The sequence below is a fragment of the Rhinolophus sinicus genome, chromosome 8 (assembly GCF_057876585.1).
Source record: "Rhinolophus sinicus isolate RSI-liver-muscle chromosome 8, RSI-T2T, whole genome shotgun sequence".
NCBI classification, from domain to species: Eukaryota; Metazoa; Chordata; class Mammalia; order Chiroptera; family Rhinolophidae; genus Rhinolophus; species Rhinolophus sinicus.
In genome coordinates this window covers 4,652,846-4,671,956 of record NC_142508.1, presented here as the reverse complement: position 1 = coordinate 4,671,956, position 19,111 = coordinate 4,652,846, and the positions used below count along the sequence as shown (strand labels likewise).

Below are 19,111 nucleotides of genomic sequence, written 5' to 3'. Positions count from 1 at the left end.
TTTTATGGAAACAGTATATTTACCTGTTAAGCATTACTTAAACTGGATGCTACACCTAAGTATATTCTGTAAAATACAACAAAAAATAGGGTAATTGAAATATAGTTCATATTTCTTTCTAGTGGAATTGGGGCTGAATGAAGACGATGCGTTTGCCAAGGGCCCTACGTTAACAGTGTATAAAGAATCCTTTGAGTCTCAGTTTTTGGCTGACACAGAGAGATTTTATACCAGAGAGAGTACTGAATTCTTGCAGCAGAACCCAGTTACTGAATATATGAAAAAGGTAAGCTTCAAAATGGTACTTACAGTGGACTTCAGTTAAAAGTTACTGCTGTTCAAAGGAGTTATTCTCTTTAGCATATGCAGCTTCTCCAGAAGTCATTTCTTGGGCCGTGTTACTGTCTAGTGTCTGTAGCAGGGGCTTCTGAGTCGCCAAAGAGCTTTTATGACTGAATTTGATAATCATGACTCTTCTCCTTACTGTTCTAAGGATGCAGCCGTAAGAACGGTATGACTTCTGCGTTTTGAACTCTCTCTCCTAGAATGTGCCTCTGCTTCTAGTGGGAGCCACAGTCTCACCAGGTCAAGGAGAAAATAGTTTTTACAAATAGTCTCAGATTTGCAGACTTCAAGCTTTGTTTCTTCGCTGCTAAAATACCCCCTAACAATCTGTAACACAGCCTTCCAGTTTGCGTTAGAGGAGAGGTGCTTCTGAAATGATGGGATCTAACTCCTCGTGTAGGAGAAGATCCAGGATGGGTCTGGTGAATCTCTTTCCGTGCTAAGTGGTGTTATAATGAAGTTCCACTGTAAATGTTATTTGTTCTCTGTCTTGGGAATCCGTATCCTAGACTTATGCCCTGAGGAATGGCCTAGGTCAGGAGTCAGCAAACTCTCCGAAGGGCCACATAGTAAATGTTTTGGACTTTGCCATGTGCGGTCTCCATTGCGACTGCAGCCCTGCCACTGGGTGCCAGTGTGCCATGGCAACGTGTAAACAAGGGAGTGTGGCCGCGTTCTGATAAAACGTCACTTACAGGCACGGTTTGGCCCCTGGGCTGTATCGTTTGCTGACCCCTGACCTAGATGAGCAAGATTTCCAGGGAATCTGGGGCCGACTGTCTGATACCTGCTCTCTTCACCTGGAGAGCAAATGCGATGCACAGTCACTGTTTCCATATGCCGAGAAACAGAGTTAGGAAGGCAGCAGCCCTGCCTCGAGTTGTCAAGTGCTGCCTGATTGGTTTGTGATGATCTGAGTGTATTTTCCCCTGGGAGGAGGTAGTGATGATAAGAGGGTCTGAGACGTTTGAAGTCGAAAGTCCTTGACAAACTAATTTCTGATAACTCACAATTCTTCAGACGTATTATACTTGGAATAGTAATAATTCTTTGTGTATATATATTTATGGGTTAAATTAGCTTTTGTATCCCGACTTGGAATTAACCAAAACCAACTCATTCAGAGTTTCAAACAGCTGCCTGACAAATGAACATACTCTGTGTTGAATCTTCGCATTGTCTGTTACTTCATTTTAGTTTGGCAGTGTAGTTTTTATAAACACATCTTTTACTATACATGGTGAGTCTTTTAAAGCAGTCTACGTTTTAAAAGTGGGGCCTTTTATGTATCGAGGTGTACGTCCGCGGTGGCCGTGCGATCCTTTTCTTTTTAAGGACTTTAGTGAACTATGGTCCGGTCCGTTATCCACATTGAGCAGAGTACACTCTGGTGTCATAGAAGTCAGCCTGTAAGGTCAGGGCCACATACGCTCTCCCAAAGCAGGGAGGTCTGGTTTTTAAATCAGGCACGAGACCCACCAGCAAGTTGAAGAGCAAAGGTTTTGGATGGCCTGGATGCTTCCTACCCAGCGTGAGCCCTGCTGTCAAGGGAGCAAGCGTGCTTCCTGCATCCTGGTTCTCTTAAAGGGGACTTCTTTCTGGAGGGGGGTTAAAGGTTTGGGCCAAGTCCAGTTGGATCTCACCAGACACGACTTGTCTCACATTCTGGAAGTCCTTACGCAGACAGTCTATAAGCAGAGCGTTGGAATTAACCACGCAAACAATTCTGCTCTTCCCTCCATGTAGCCTTGCATCTCAAAACTGTTCAGAACGCCCCACCTCCCCATTTACTAGAGGGTTGTCCCTAACCTGTTCTCAGCTTCCTCATCTGTAAAATGGGAATAAGTAATTACAAATACATATTTTATATGTATATGTGCTGTTTGGTGCTTGGTAAAGATGAAAGTGTTTGATATCACACGTACACATTTTGAGAACCTCCAGTATATGCAAAACCACAGGACAAAAGGTTGCACATTTTACTCAGTAACCTAAGGAGAAATTATATTCATATTAAAATATTCTATCAGGAAATAGAATGCAAAACTCATGAACAGTATTGAGATAAAGCATGACACCCAGAAATACGTATTGTGCTTTCAGCAGCCAACTTGGGCCAGCTGTGCAGACTCCCTGGGGGTCTGTGTTCCCTTTTCCGTGTTTGAGGGGAAACGTTTAAGAATCCTTGGCTTCTCCCCAAGGATGGTGTGATGAGTGAACACCCCTAAGCCACACCAGTGTTTTGACATATCTTTCTGTCTCATGTAATGGAGATTAATCTGAGCTATAAAACGTCTGTATGACTATTCTGGGTTTCTAGAGTCATAAAGCAAAACTTTAAAAATACCTTCATTTAATTTGCTTCCCTTTTTTGATCTGTTGTATTTTTTTGTTTTGTCTTCCACTTTGGTTTTTACTACAAAATGATCCTGATAGAACTAGTAGGGACAGTCTTTAATAATTGTATTGAGTCATTTTGAATGTGATCTTGGTGTTCTAACATGCTTATCTGCCACCAACAAAGAATCCCGAAGCCTAATAACACAACACCTAGGACCTTGGTTTCTTAGATATAAAATAAGTGATTAATGAGGCCGCTCTAGACTTGAATGTTTTCGTAATCACTAGAATGCTACTATTTGTGCAAAAGATGGAAAGCCAGTGCCCCTCAGAGAGTGTAACAGCCTTATCTGGGACACGGTAAAAGTATGTTGCAGGGGAATGCAAAGTTTTTGAGAGAGATGAGTTTTTGCTGCCCAAGCTGGTTATGTTCTTATGGGAAACAGATATAATGTAAAACAAAAGCAATGTTGTGCTTTTGGGTGTGCACGTCCTGTATTTCATCAGCTTTGGCTCTTGAGGTATTGAGCTTAATGAAACATTAGGCGTGAAGCAGCAGGTTCTTAACGTAGACCTTTCTTTCTAAGTTAAAGCACGTAAACATCTCACTGTTTTTAAAAATAATTTTGTAATCAGACAAAAATACACATTAACTGTAGACTTCTTGCAGAATACAAATAACATAAACCTGTAAGCTTGGGACACTAAGTGTGTATACTGAGCCAAATTGGAGTAATACTATAGGCTTTTTTGTAACCTGTTTTTTTCACTAGTGATTTGTTATATTAACATTTTTATTTATTTTACTGAAAATAGTATTCCATTAACCAAATATGCTATAATTTAGTTACCTCTTACTGGAAACATCAAGTTTTTTATATTTCTTCATATGGAAATTGTCACTTCCCTTTCCTTTCCCATGTTTTTATTTGGATAGACTTGTTGATTTTTTTCACAAATCATATATTAAGGATAGTCACCTTTTTTGTTGACACATACTGTTTGCAGGTTTATTTTATTGTTCACATTTAACTCATTAAGGTTCTAACTTGTGTAGTTTAAACAATTATCTCATTGTTATTAATTCCTGACAGTTGCCAGTCTTGCCTTGTTTTTTTTATTTTATGTTTTCTTAGCTCCTGGATGTTTATTCTTCCAGATGAATTTTTCCAGATTTCTCTAAAATTATATGAAATTTAAAAATCATTTTGGAGAGTATTGGCATTTTTATAACACAAAATATAGTTTTTGTCTCTTTTTTCAGATCATCCGAATATCAGATTATCGTTGAAATTTCTGTTTTGCATTGATAATTTAGTGGTTCCTTGGTGATACTTTACACCACATATATTTCTTGCTATGATGTATCATAAAATATGACTTTTGTTAATTTTGCTGCTGCTGTTAAATTGTATCTTTGTTTTCTTTTTTGAAGGGAAATGTAAGAAATTGAGATGTATAAGTAATCCAGTAGATACCAGAGGTATAGTTAGTGATTGGCAAGAGATTAGCCATAAAAAGTCTTTTTAAAATCTAATTACTAATAATTATTGCCATGTGGTCATTTCAGGGATTATACTTATGTGACTCTTGATTTCAAGTAGCTTTCAGTCAAACGTAGTGGTTCTTGGTGTTCTGCATATAGCAGAGGATCACCAGGTAGCTCAGGGTCAGATAGCGGTATTACCCTCAATGGTGAAAAACCACATAGCTAAAGGAAGATAATTTATAATTATAACCAATTATAACCTTCTTAAGTCATTTAAAGAGTAGTTTGAATGGGAAATACGCATTGTAGAAAAAAATGGAACCCATCAGTGCCCGCTAAAATATGCTTAGCATTCACCCTAAAATCAGACAGTCCCTACCCCTGTTTTCTTAAATCATATGTGATTGGAGCAGGTTTGTGAGTTTAATTAGCCATTTTTCGTGTAACAGTTCTTTAAAAGTGAACTCAAACGCTCACTTGAATTAATTCCTCCAGGCAGAGGCCCGCCTGCTCGAGGAACAGCGAAGAGTGCAGGTTTACCTTCACGAAAGCACCCAGGACGAACTAGCAAGGAAGTGTGAGCAAGTGCTCATCGAGAAGCATTTGGAAATCTTCCACACAGAATTCCAGAACTTACTGGATGCTGACAAAAATGAAGGTGAGCCACTAAGACTCGCAACCTATAGACACTTACTATGATCTGCAGTTTTGAACTTGAGGTTCTTGACTCAAGAGTTGACAGCATCACCAACATCATTCATGTTTTATATGATTTTATGTGATTGTTTACCTTGTGTATTGATTTCAGACCTGTGTTTGGGGTGTGGCTTTTGAGAGAAGAGCACCTTTTCAGTTTAATACGAAATACAGCTTGTTCCATGACTTGAGTGTTACTGATACTACCCTTAATTTTCTTCTTGAATGTTTTTCTTTTGAAAATTCTTCAAGATGAAAAGGCTGTTGTGTATTTTTCTTACCCCTCCCGAGTTTTACTGGGATATGTTGGAAGCTCAATAAAATATTGGTATTTGGACTTAGGGTTTTTCTTCTTTGGCCGTCATAAACTAACCATGTGCCATACGTATAATAAATGAAAAATTTGGGGGTCCTTTTGTGACTCGTTTGTATAGTTGAGGTGGATGTTTGTATTCTCCTTAAATTTCAGTTTTAAAAATAAATATGTGCCTATTACACTGCAGGCATAAACAATATCTCAGTGTTGAGGAAGCATCAGATATTTCCTGATAAAAAGGCTTTTTTCTCTATTGTGATAGTGGATTCTGATAGTAAGGGGGGAAATAAACGTACAATAGTGAAACTTCATTGTTACTTTTAGCTAAATATACATATACTAAATACAAAATATTTTATTATGATTGTGTACTTGGATTATTAAGGTCTGAAAACATGGTCATTTTATTTCAGGGTATCATCTCAATACAAACACATACTTAGTGGAATGGCTGTCCAAGTTTATTTTAGTGCATAAAGGTGGCTCCTCCTTCTTTCAGATTTGGGTCGCATGTATAATCTTGTATCTAGAATCCAGGATGGCCTAGGAGAATTGAAAAAACTGCTGGAGACGCACATTCATAATCAGGGTCTTGCAGCCATTGAAAAGTGTGGAGAAGCTGCTTTAAACGTAAGTACTGTTTAACTGAAAATCAGCCGGCCTAACCATTTCCATGCACGAACTGCAGACAATGTGTTGTGTGTGTTTCCATTTATGAATCCGAGTGGTAAGATTTTCACTGGACTCCCGTAGAGAACCTTGCTGTGCCTTTTTAAAGACAGTTCACAAGCGTCTTTGGTAAATACCTCCAAAAAACTCTTCTGTGCACTTTGTAGGCATTAAGGGTGTCATTTCTTGGTATGTTTTTTCCTTTATATCTTCTCATTATTACATTCCATACACTGGGAGATTATTCCATAGAAGGAACAGGCTAAAGCCTCCTAGAAGCTTTGCTCTGGCACTCACAGGACTGGGGGCCCTGGAAAGGCCCTGGAATTTATAGCATTTCCCATCCCTCCCACCCACCCCTGGGGGTACATAGAATATCGCTGCTAGGGTAGCAATAATTCACGTAATTTTACGTAGGAAGTATGACATGTCTCTGAGACAGGTTAAGTTGTCTTCAGTTTTGTCCCTATTGTGAACTTTAAGTTTGATAGTGTTTGGGAGAACCAATGGAGGAGAGAAGTTTCTAGAACATAGTTAATGCTGTGACTGAATCAGAGAACTTTTTATCTCTCTGATTTTACCATGTTTAATCATTTTTAACAATACTCTTTAATACGTTTTTAAAAGTCTTTATTGTTCCTGCTGTCTTTGGAATATTCCTTTCTACTTTTAATTAGCGGGGTTGCTTGCAGTCTCGTTGCCACATCTATGAATTACTAGAGGGATGAATGTAAATCCCTACCTTTAGGTTTATACAATGATTAATTTTATATTTGGATGGAAGGGAACTGGTTTAGTTAGTGGGTTTTGTGAAAAAGAGCTCCAGGTTTAGTGTAAGTTTAAGAATGAAGTCCCAGCATGGGACACATACAGTGTGGTGTGACAGTGGGGTGATTGAATGCGGACCCCAGGACAGTCTGTCGGGACACAAACCCCAGCACCACCGACACTAACTGTAACCTTTGGCGAGTTGCTTTTCCTGTCCGCGTCAGTTTAGAAGAAATGGAATAATGACAGTGCCCACCGAAGGGTTTTTGTAATAGTGGTAAAATGATTATTAAATCAGTGCGTGTAAATGCTCAGCAGTGATGGCCACAGTTTTTACGATTGTATACAGTTTTAATTGTTAAAACTCATTTAAAAATTATCTGTGCATCTTGATGTTTATTTCCAAACTAAATGTTCCTTTTTAAAGAGTTTGCTACACATACACACATGCATACACGTTGTTCAGAAGAGGCCAGTGTGATGAAGATATTTCTTCAGTAATGTAATGTGTTTTCACAGTTGTTAAATTAAAACTTGAGTTAGCTGTCTGGACAGCAGAGCCAAGTAAAAGACTTAACTTTCCTTGAAATGAGTTAAGTGGTGAGTCTGTTATTTCATCAGCTGGGGATTAGAGTAGTAGATAAATGAAGCAGGTTTTGCTTTTTCATGTACAAGCAAACTGTTATGTGTTAGATAAAAGTTTGGTCCGAGGGTGTTTGGTCCGAGGGTACTTGTGTTCTAAGTGAATGTAGTTGGATTGAAAATAAATACTATAGATCACTCTTTTCATCTACACAGAATGATGGAGTATTCTAAATGTCCATCTTTCCTAACCAAGGGCAGGGCCTAGATCGGAGAAATACGCTCTCTGTAATTCTCAGGTACCGTTGTTTTAGCTTTAGGGTACAGTCAGCTGCCTGCTTGGCTTGGTCAGTGAGTCTTGAATCTGATGTTTACTTTTTCAGCCGTTAAAGCAAAAGCCCAGCTTCTAGGTAAAATTCTTTCTCTATTTGTGGAAACTTCATCTGTCAGCAATAAACAGCACAAATAAACTATATTTACCAGCAGTTATTTTTCACTAGAAATTAAGCTTGTTTGAGTTAGTAAAAAAAAACAACAACAACTACAATCATACATAATTGTAGGAGGTATTTAATTACTTTGAGAACACAATTTTTAAAGTTTAAAAATTTTGCCTAGTGGAGTCATAGTGTATGAAGAATCATTTATAATTAGCATATTAAATGTCACAGAAAGCACTGCTTAAATGATTTTTTAAGGGTTAGAAAGGTTAAGTTATCTAGCCCTCTGATTCCATATATACCATCAGTTTAGTTAGAAAACAGTTTTACTGCTTAGTCAGTCTGGCTTAACCCGAAATTATTACAGGTTTCAAATCTGTAGTGTGATTCAAATATTTTATGTGTTAGAAACTTCAAAATTTACTTAACAACTTTCTAAGGCATTTTTTTCATAGTGAAAACAGACTTGAAATCTAAACGCCTGTGCTAGGGGAATCCCTGGGGGTATCTGCATCCCGCACCTACACCAGAGTGGCCGTGTCCGAGGGGCTGCCGCTGGGAGAGCCTGCGCTCGGCTGGGCCTGGGACCTGCTCCGCCACCCAGGCCACCCAGCCCGGCCGCACTCCCGCACTGCAGGCCGGGCTCAGGGCTCCTCTCAGAGAACCGGCTTCTCGGCCGAGGGACGCGGAAGCAGGTCAGTGTGGGTCCATCCCGCCTGCTGTCATGCGAGATGCCAGCACGTCTGGCAGTTCTCTCCAGAGGAGAACCTCGTGTTGAGGTCATTGCTGCCTAACTGCTGTGCTGCAGCATAAGTTAGCATAGCACTGGGTACCAGGACGACTTCGGGAACCTTGTACACAAACATCCAAGGATTCAGAACTGGTTTAGAGCTGAACAAAGGGTCAGATAAGTCACTTTAAATAGGCGAGTTTGTTTCATAGGCAAGTTACCCAGGTGTGATTTCTGGACTGAGGAGAAAGTGGGGCAGCATTGGGAAATGAGCACATTTTAGCCGGCACCAAATCTCTTTTGGGAGGCAAAAATTGGAAAGCTCTTCTGTGCCTGCGTCGTTGGGCCAGAGCATTGGCAGCATAGTGACCGATCTGTAGGAAAACGAGCTGTGCTGAAGTGTAGGAGGGGGATGGGCCCCGCCCCCGGGTCTCCTGGGGGCCTCTCGAGGTGCTCGTTTTAAAGGCTGGAGCCACCGGGTGGCTGGCCCTGCGCTCGGCTCTTGATCCCAAAGCCACCAGCTGCGTGGTGCTGTGTTACAACTCAAGGAGCCAACGAATGCTGCAGCTAAAACGGAGATCGTTGTTTTCAGTCCTTCATTCATTCAGGCCCTTGCGGCAGTCCTGCAGTGGACTTGGTGTCAAGATTCTGAATTGAAACGCCTCACTGTGTCTTCCCGTTGAGCGTCCGTGACCTCATCTGGGGGTGACTGTACTGCACGTCCTTTACACACTCACATCTTCCTCCCTCTGGGCCATAGCACGGAGGCGGCAGCTGCGGGAATGTACCCCCCTGCCTTCATCCTTGCCCGTGGCAGCCGCAGTCATGGATTGGGTGTAATTTCCTGCTGAGTCTGGACACGGCCTCGGAATCCTCCAGGCAGGACTGCCTGTGTCCCCCGTGTCCTCTGGGGGCTCAGAGCATAGACTTACCTTTTCCTGGGCTCTCCGAGCCTTTCTGCCCAGTCCCAAAGCTACCATCTTCATCTGGGTCCCATCGCTCCCGCTCCCAAATGGCCTTCCATCTCAGCTCGCCCATGCTTTCCCGTTTGTGTCTCAGTGCTTAGCAGTTTAATCCTTCAGGAGTGCTGCTTAAGGCATTAACAATTTTATGCCACATTCATTATTTGTTTTAAAGCAAAATAAAACCTCTTCCCTGTGACAAGATATTAAATCTCTAGTATTACATTAAATCAAAATCCTCTTCTAATTTGCCCCCATTTTCACAAACCTCATCGTGCAGTGAAACTGTTACATGACCATTCCCTCCCCCCAGGCCACACATGTCCTTGTCTGTAGTCGTGCTGCCGTCTGCTTGTGACGCAGTCACCCTCCTTCTGTTGCCTGAGGCCTGCTTTTAAGGCGTCCTCTTTCCTCAGAAGAGCTCCCCACTAGCTACCCCAGCCCTAAGGGACTGCACTGCCATCCTAAACCTTAAGGCATTAAAACATCTATCACGTGCCACTTGTGTGTGACTTGTGTTTCCTGTCACTCCGCCATCGATTGTAAGTCCCCTGAGTAAGGCTGACACCTCATTACAGTTGCACACTCGCTGCGGTTTTAGCACTAGCATCGTATGCAGGTGTTTATTGAGGATGGTGGTGGTGACGAGGGAGAGACGTCTGCTACGTGGCCGCCACCTCCTTTCTAGTTGTTTCCTCTGTTACTCCATCCTTCTCATCGAAAGGCACTTGCAGAGACACGCCTTGCTGAGCCTCCCCAGCTCTCTCTGCTTAGCCACATTCCTGTTTTTCTACCTGTTAAACACCTGTTTCTCTCTCCAAACCCAGCTCAAGTGCCATTTCTTCCACAAAGCCTTTCCCGATCACCCTTTTGAAATAGTGGCGCGTTGGATTATTTCCATGACGTTCATGCTACTGTAGACGCACTTTAGACGTCAGGTGTCTGTAGCTGTCTTCTGCAGGGATGGCTTCGTCCGTCTCCCTGCCCTCAGAGCTCAGCACAGTGCGTTGTACAGAAGAGCATCTCAGGACTTAGGCTTTCATTCCCCCCTCGTTGTTCCCAGCAGGAACCAGGGCTGTATACACCATACACAAAGGACAACAGGAGAAATGAAATATGTAGAGGAGCAACATGAGGATAGGACGTACCAGTGATGCTAAGTGTAAGGCGGCAGCACTCAGTGCACGCGGGAGGTCGGGTGCTCCGGTCGTTAGGGGGGCATCACCTGTGCTGCCCGATCCTGGTCAGTGCAGGGAGCTTGCCGGGAGAGGCAAGCAGCTCCCTGTGTCCCAGTGGGCACAGAATAAGCCGTAACGCAGGAACCACTTCCCTGCCCTCAGGACTGGGGATCCTTCCCCCAGGGGCCCATGGGGAGGACACAGGTGGTGTGGGCAGTCGCCAGCGCTCCACTTACGAGGAAATACGCTGTTGAATCATGGGACCGCCCTGTGATTCCCATGGCACCGGCCCACAGCAGAATGCCAAAGTAAAGACTAGGAATAGAGCCCAAAATGCAGACTTGTAAGTAATTGCTAATGAATGCTTGGCGATGCCGTTGGTCTCACGTTGAATTTTTAGTTAACACGATTCCAAGTAGCTGGGGGCTGTTGTGCTTCCCTACAAAGAGAGGTCGTGAATGACCACAAATCGGGTTATAAAGGAACGTGTCAGCACTCTGTCTTCAGGGCAGAAGTGGCAGCAGCTAAGCACAGAATCCTCTTGGAAACCACGTCTTGATGTAGTGTCCTCCGTCTGAATGGAACTGAAATGTAAGCCAACAGTGGGCCTGTGGGTACTTTGATGTACAGAAGTCTGTTTTCTGACGGGGGGGGGGGGGGGTGGCGGGGGGTGCTGGGCTGCAGGGATGAACTGGGGAGCAACGTGGTGAGAGGTTATTTGCAGCTTTGAGAGAACCTGTGCTGAGACGGGGAGACAGGAGCTCCGGGACCAGCACTGCCGGTGCTTTTCAAGGGGGCACTCGGAAGCTCGGACACACATTTGTCAGCATAAGACAAAGGCGTGAGTCTAGGACCTTATCAGAATTAGGGGAAAGTTCTGTGGTTTGCATTGAGAAGTGGAGCTAGAAACAATGACAGGAGCCCCACTGTGTGTGACACCAGAATGAGCAGTGGCGTTAGTGCTGGGTCCTTCTGGCAGATTTGGGGTTTGTTTCTATATCCAAGACGCATGCCCTCTCTCTTCTGGAGTAAAATGCTTAAATGACTTATCCTGGGTTAACCAATCTGTGGATGGTCATGGAAGGGAATATCCACGCAGTGGTAAGATTAGCAAGGGGACCTCGCATTTGGAGTCTGACTTGGCTCTTTGGTGAAAGGAGACGGAATACACATGCGTAAAATCTGAATTAGGAGGAGGGTGGGATGAGGAAAATCCTAGCTGTCGCTGTAGGCTGTCCCTTAAAGCTGGGCGATGGGTTTATGGGGTTGATTTTCCTGTTCTTTTTTATTTTGAGTGTATTTGAAATTCTTCCATAATAAAACAAACAAACAAAAAGAACCGAAAGAAATGTACCGGTTTTGATGCAGTGGATGTGGGAAGGGAGAAAGGGGAGGGAGTAAGGAGCTGTTCTGGGACAAAAGAAGTAGTTTTGTACGTAAGTCAGACTAGTTACAAAGGAACGAATATTCGCTGACAGTGTAAATTAGCTAAAGCCTATAGCTAAATGTGTGAATTTATTTTCTGTCTTGTCATGGGATGAAAAAAGTGACCATTTTCTTCAAAAGAAAAAGTATACAAGTGTCCATTTTTTGTCTAGGATAACCAGACTATGAAAAGATCCGTTGTTTCAGTTTTATATCCAGGATAAACCTTTCTCTCATCTCTAGGGACGGCTTTAATCCTTTCCCAAGCAAACCAATTATGTAAGCCTCTCCCTACCCAAATCTGACTTTCTACCCCACATCAAACTAAATTTTGGTTTAATCTTTGTCATATATTTTTAAGTCCTGAAGTGGCCCCTGCTTGGTTCCAGACCAGTTGGAGACGGCCCTTGAACTGCTCTCAGCACCTGTCCCTGTTGAGATGAGCAGCCCCGCCCTCTGCGGGCACTGCCCTGGGCTGGAACTGGTGTAGTTACTACTTTCTGAAACGTCATTCTTTCTCTTAGAGAAGCAGTTTTTCCTGGCAAGTCAAACTTAATCCCACTTTCAAAACTTAGTATTTTCACTTCTGCTCATTCAGTGCCTCTATAGCTTAGGGCCTTGGCACTTCCAGGGTAATAGCAGGGGGGTTCACCGCGGATTGAAGGGCGCTGTGTGAGCCAGGACAGGGAATATCCACGGGACCGGGGAGTAACCGGGGCGGTGATGGCCGGGGTCAAGAATAAAAGCCCACAGCTACATAACTGCAATCAGTAGTTTGTAAAAGTTCACCAGAAGCCACAAACTTACAAATTATGGTCTGACACTAAAAGCCATGATCACTAGGTGACAATATTAGGTGAACAGAAGTTAAAATGGTGAGACTAGAAAGCACTGGGTGAATTGCCAGGTTTGTCCTGGTGTTTTAAACTTTAAACCACTCTCAGCCAGAAAAACTGCTGATTCCTGCATATCAGAAGAGATTAGGTGATAGAGGAGAAAAAGCCCGTAAGAAAATGCAAGGATATTTATGTTAGTATATGAGGCCTCCCCTTTGTCTCCCAGTTTCTTGGTTTTTTCTCTTTTTTTCCCCCATTAGTTAATATCAAAATTAATTTTAGTGCCTGGGCACACACAGTGGCAGTGGCGGGAGCCCCTCAGACGCGTTCTGAGTGATGGGGGAAAGCCAGCCCAGGGTTAAAACTTCCACAGGTAATTGTCAAAGTGGGTAATCTGTATGCCCACAGATTGTTACCTATTTTTCTCTGTAGTTGATGGTTTATGATTGTTCTTTTTCTGAAACTTCTTCTCCGGTTTTGTATGGAGATAATCTTACCAAGTGCTAATGTTTATGGGGGGAAAGAATTGCTCTGCCCCCAGATAATGGCATGCTGTGTTCTTGTGAATCAGTGAGACCGTTTCTTTCCCTTTCCTGAAGTGCTCTCAAGGTAAGGACATCAGCAAGGGGCGCTGTGTGCCCTGTGGTGCTGTGACGTGGCTGACCGGCCTCAGAGCCCCCTCCCAGCTCCTGCAGTGGGTCTGCTTTCTTGAGACCCGGCTGGACGAGCCATGTGGGTGCTTCAGGCGTCTCCCGCTGAGAGCAGCTGTCCAGGGAAGGTCAGCTCTGTTGTTGGCTTGGAGGGATGGTGCGCCCCTCAAGCCTGCTGCACCCCGATACGCAGTGTTCCGGTATTCCGTAGGGAAGCCACATCTCATGTGTACTAGCTGTCCCTACAATCGTGCCCTAGACTCTTAAGGGGATCAGAGAAAATGGAAGCTCTGTGAGGCTCCTAAAGCATACTTTCTCTTTGTGAGAATTATCCTTTTAGGAGATGTGTGGAGTGAAAGGTAAGAACTCAGTTACGATTCTCATTGTTTCTGATTTAGCCGCGGGAGACAGCTGGTGAGCGCCGCTGCACCAGGCACTTACATGCAGCGGAGGTGAACAGCGTCGGCACGGTCTTGGCAGGCTGCCATCAGCAACGACTCGCGGTGTGGTCAGCATCCCGGGGTGGGGGCCTGCATAGGACCGGGGGCCTAACCTGTGTTTGACATTCAGAGAGCTTCCCTGAGACCCATAGAAGAGTTGGAGCTAACGAGGCAAAGGGGGTCCTGGACAGAGCAAAGACCCTCAGTGGTGTAAACACTACTCCTCCTAAGACCCCAGAGGTCTGGTGTGAGAAGGAGAGGGGAGTGGCACAAGGTAAAACTGAAACCTGAAAGCGTGTTAATGATACTCCCTGAGTCCTGAGGGCGGGAGGAAACCCTGGAAGAGTGGTAATGAACTTGAAACTTACAAGATCAGATTTCTGTGTTTAAAATCTCTACCACGAAATGGATTGAAAGGATGAAGAGTCATGAGGAAATCAGTTCTGCTGATCCAGTTGTTCAGATGGAGAGGGACACGGAGGCTGGTTAGTTGGGGATGGAGAGAGGACGGGGTGAGAGCGTTAGACTCTGTCATGGACGTGTTTAGTCTGCAGCTGTTGTTGAAGCTGAGTGATGAGGACCTGGGGTGGGTTTTACCGCTCTCTGTGGTTTTGAATATATTTGAGTTTTTCCCACAACGTAATGTTGCAAGAAAAGAAGGAAAATGGAAAGACGTGGAGAGAAGATCCAGAGCAGGTCGGGGAGGTCAGCTCTGCAGCCCCAGGGCCCTTCCAAGGGCAGGTCGTTTGGGGGAAGTCTGGTCTGGTCCGCAGATGAATGTGACGTCATTGGCATAATATGACAACTGAAAATGGGAGGAGTTGGGTGACATCCCTCCCGTCCAGCCCTGAGCGGTGTCGTGTTTCTTATGCAAAGAGCTCTTTGTGTGCTACAGAATAAACCAATAGTCATGAAACGACTCCAGTCAGAAATCCACGAGTCTTCATTTTTCTTGAAAAAGCTGGCACTTGATTCAGCCGATCTTTCCCCTCCCCCTACTTGTGTTGCCTTTATCACGGTCACTCTGCTGCCCTTGCGACACCTGAGCAGCGTCATTTACCTCCTGCTTGCTGACCACTGCTGGCTGCTCCTTCCGTAAAAGTCTCTGCTGTTCCAGTGTGTGCCGTCTCCATCTGCCCTTCCAGGTTCCCAAATGGCTTTGTCTGCATCTCAGATGCTAAATTCGGATTTCCACGGATCGATGCTTCAGCATACTCTGCCCCTAGCAGGTTCCAGTCAAACCTGACTTCTCACCAGCCACACTCCAGGCTGGGTCTCCTGTAGTATTAGGCTGGTGCAAAAGTAATTGTGGTTTAAAAGGTTAAAAAATAATTGCAAAAACTGCAATTACTTTTGCACCAACCTAATAGAAAAAAACCTCGAAATTGGAGTCAGGACATCTGTGCCCTTGGGGAAGATTCGTCTGTCAAGAAATCCTTCCTGGCGTTTCATGAGACATTTATGTTTTTCCAAATCCCGGATTTGAGAAAAATTGGTCAAGAAAACAGGGAAAGGCATTGTAAATCTCCAGCCAGCATAACAGTCAACACAGATATTCCTGGTTCAAAGGAATCCACTGAGGACAGTGCAGAGCAGTGGTGGGGGTGCTGATGTGTAGTCGGAGGTGAAGGTCGTTGTCTGGGCCAGGACAAGCGCATGTGGGGGAGCAGCAGTGCAACCTCGTCGGTCAGTCTTGTAGGCGGTGCCAAGTTCTCATGTGTGCATGTGTGGCCCTCGGCTGCAGCGGGGCAGTCATTCTTGCAAATAAAATAAATATTTATATATGATACACATAATGTACTGTGTGTAAATCCTGTGAGATCCTCTGAGTGGTGTTCCAAAAAAAATAGCAAGTTTTGGAAGCAAAAATAAACGCTTCAATTGGTGATTTTGACATGAATTTCTTAGTAACATGTTGGCCTTGATCCTGAATATTATCTTATCCCGATCCTACCCGGTGATGTTTGTTGGCATTTTCCAGTGTTTGGGTACTTGCTGTGGGCTAAAGTTTTTTGTAAATACTTCAACAGAAAAATGCAAAAAGAAAAAATATGTGAATGCTATGAAATAATTTGACGTGAAATCAGAAAGCGATCTGAACTGGCAAAAGCACTACCAGTTTCAGTGCAAAACCAAAACCAAGTCAAGCAGACGATGTTTTCATTGTTAAAAAAAAAAAGAAATGAGTTTATATGAAGTACAGTGTATGCTCTCATGAATAAGGCCATTGGTGCAGAACGGAGGACATTGTATCTGATGGGCCAGGTAGTACTGTGTGCCTTTTAACATTTTATGGTAGATAATGTTTATTTATTTATATATATATATATATATATATATATATATATATATATATATATATATATATATATGGTAAACGTGTATAAGATTTCAATATTTTAAGTGATTTTTATTTCACAATTACTAACAGAAAACCTCTGGAACTCTTAGTATAACACGATCACAGAAAAATGATTCACTCTTAATGGTTACTCATTATTTAAAAATAAGTAAATTGTTAACAAAAAATGCAGACTGCTTAGAATTTGGGGAATTCTCCTTTCTCTTTCCTGAATCCTGAGGATTGCCATCTGTCAGCAATTTGGAAACATTTGCAAACCACTTAAGCTTGCTGCCTCTCTGGCCGCCATTTGTGAGGTGACACGATTTGTGTCTGTGTGTCACGAGGGTGCTGGGAAAGCTTCCTGCTGAACACCCAGCAGCAGGGCATCTGTTGGCACTGCAGGTGGGCTTGGCCTCTCCCCTTTTCACAACCTTGGAGGAGATCCTGAACTCGGGGTCGGGCTGCCTGGGGCCCAGCCTGACTGTCGCCACTTAAACCCTGGCCAGATGCTTACCCGTGACTCGGTTTCTTCGTCTGTAAAACGGTGATACGCCCCAGCCGCATGGTGCGATTGTGACAGGCCTGTTTGGGCCCAGCACCCTCAGGCTGCAGCCAGTCCCAGCCCCGTCCTTACTGTCACTCAGGTCTGTCTCCTTTGCCCCCATCTGCTGTCTTCCTGCTGCATCACTCCTGGGTCTGTCCTTGACGTTCGGTTCCCGTTGTGATGTTCCTTTGTCCAGAGAGCCCCGTGTCTGCCTGCCTCCTGGGCCCTGCCACCCCTTAGTTCCCCTTCTCTGTCCACGCCAGTCGTCTGATCTGGTCAGTGGGCTAGTCAGCCCCCCACTGCCACGTCTGACCCCCCAGCCCCTCACCCACGCTTCCACAGACCTAAACCCTGCATTCTCTTGCATCACCTGCCCTGCTAAGTCCTAGAAAACTGGCTGATTGGTTGTCCCAGCCGAAACAAGGCTAGAATTTGAATTTTTAACAACAATTATTGGCTAAGCAAAGCTACCCCTTTTTAAACTTTGTTTTCTGTGATCCCTTTGAATTTTCAAATAATTTGAAAAATCACTGTTTTTTATATGAGCATGAGATTGGTATTTAATTTTGGGTGTAGAGAATATGTATTATTATATCTGTAAACAAAGCGTCCTATGTGTTTTGATGATGGAGCCAAAACTATTTCTTGATCTTACTCACTAGCGCCTTGGAAGTCGTAGCGAAACCTTTGGGTACAGTTACAGCAGCACGTACACACGCAGTTCCACCCCCAGTAACCAGCTTTTGTTTGTTTCCCCTCAAGGACCCCAAAATGTATGTCCAGACCGTGTTGGATGTTCATAAAAAGTACAACGCCCTGGTCATGTCCGCGTTCAACAACGACGCGGGCTTCGTGGCCGCACTGGACAAGGTGGGTGTGGCCTGTGGCTCCCGGGCTGTGGGTGGCGGCTCTGCCCTCTGACCGGCTGTTGTGTGATCCGCAGGCTTGTGGTCGCTTCATAAACAACAACGCCGTCACCAAAATGGCTCAGTCGTCCAGTAAGTCCCCTGAGCTGCTGGCCCGATACTGCGACTCCTTGTTGAAGAAGAGGTATCGGTGACTTTGTTTTTTCTTATTAAACCTACTGAAAAAATCTCAGCTTTCAGTGAGGAATTAAAACTTACATTACATTTTACATACGTTAAATTAAAATTTTTGTACCTCTTGAGAAAACACTTTAAACCTGATACGTCTTCTTTGTCTTCCTAAAAGATACTTCGTACTGTATGTTACATGCCCAGGTCCCTTTATTCACACATTGCTAGCGTCTGTAAGCGTGGCAGGCAGCGTGGCCCACTTAGTTAGCTAGTAAAGTTCCATTGGGGGGTCCAACTGGTTGCAAACGAGGGTAGAGATGACAGCAGAAAGCAGCCATTTCTCCTGCTCTCTAGGCGTTCTTTTCTCCTGCTTTAGCTTCATTTTTTCCAGTTGAAAATCTGCTGCAATAGCTCCCACTGGCTGTTTTTTAAAAGACAAGCCTGTCCGTGTACTAAAGGACTTTAATTATCCCACATGCTTTCAGTATTTATCTTCATTTAATGAGTTTGTTTCATGGCTGTTTGATATTCTTTATGTTTTAACCATCTTATTTCACAACTGATCTTTTTTCCTATCGGGGTGTGTATGTGGAGAGCTGGAGGCACATAATTTATGGTTCTCTTCTCGGGGTGTGTTTGCTGACATTCTCACGGATTTTTTTGTTTGTGTGTTTGTTGTGGGTTCTTTTCTCGGCTTCTCTTCCCCTTGAAGAGCTTCCTTCAGTGAAGGAAGCTCAGCGCTTATTTTGTTGTTCCAGTTACCACATCAGCAAATGTTGTGATAGTTTTTACTCCCCCAAATTGGACAGGTTTTACCATTAATAAATCGTATTTTAGGTGGCTCCCTGAGGCTCACATTAACCCCATTATGAAAAAGGCTGAGAATACAGACACATACCAAGAAAAGACTGCAAACAAGTCTCCCTTAGAGTAAAGTTGTGGAAATCTTAAGTAAAATGTTAGCAAATTAAATTTATCAGTGAATGGAAGAATAATTCTCTGGGGCATAATACAGCTTTCTTAGAATGTAAGGATGGCTCAGTAACAGCAAATCTAATATAATTTACTGTATGAACAGCTCTGGACAGCTGCGTGTCTCCTTGCAGGCATGGGGAAACGTGTGATAGGTTGATGTCCATCTCTAACTTTATCAGAAAGCCGTTTGCCCAAGGTCACTGAGGATTGAGTATTTGGGGATTTTTATAATTATTGCAGTGCTGGTCTAATGTATAACTTAGCAACTCCAATCAGATCCTCTAATGCATTCATTTCAGGAATGAAAACGGACTTTAAGTTGTAATGCCTCTCCTGACCTGACTT

The 19,111-nt window shown here is 43.7% G+C and overlaps 1 protein-coding gene across 5 annotated transcripts in view; it reads left to right on the top strand.

Moving 5' to 3' along the window:
• Positions 1 to 19,111, top strand: part of CUL1 (cullin 1) — a 77,508-nt gene that overhangs the window by 45,477 nt on the left and 12,920 nt on the right. For all 5 annotated transcript variants that reach the window (XM_074315217.2, XM_019739403.3, XM_019739402.3 and 2 more), the window contains exons 7-11: positions 123 to 286; positions 4,670 to 4,832; positions 5,686 to 5,816; positions 17,517 to 17,624; positions 17,698 to 17,804. In XM_074315217.2, the coding sequence (XP_074171318.1) occupies positions 123 to 286; positions 4,670 to 4,832; positions 5,686 to 5,816; positions 17,517 to 17,624; positions 17,698 to 17,804 (673 nt within the window). The remainder of the gene's footprint in view (positions 1 to 122; positions 287 to 4,669; positions 4,833 to 5,685; positions 5,817 to 17,516; positions 17,625 to 17,697; positions 17,805 to 19,111) is intronic.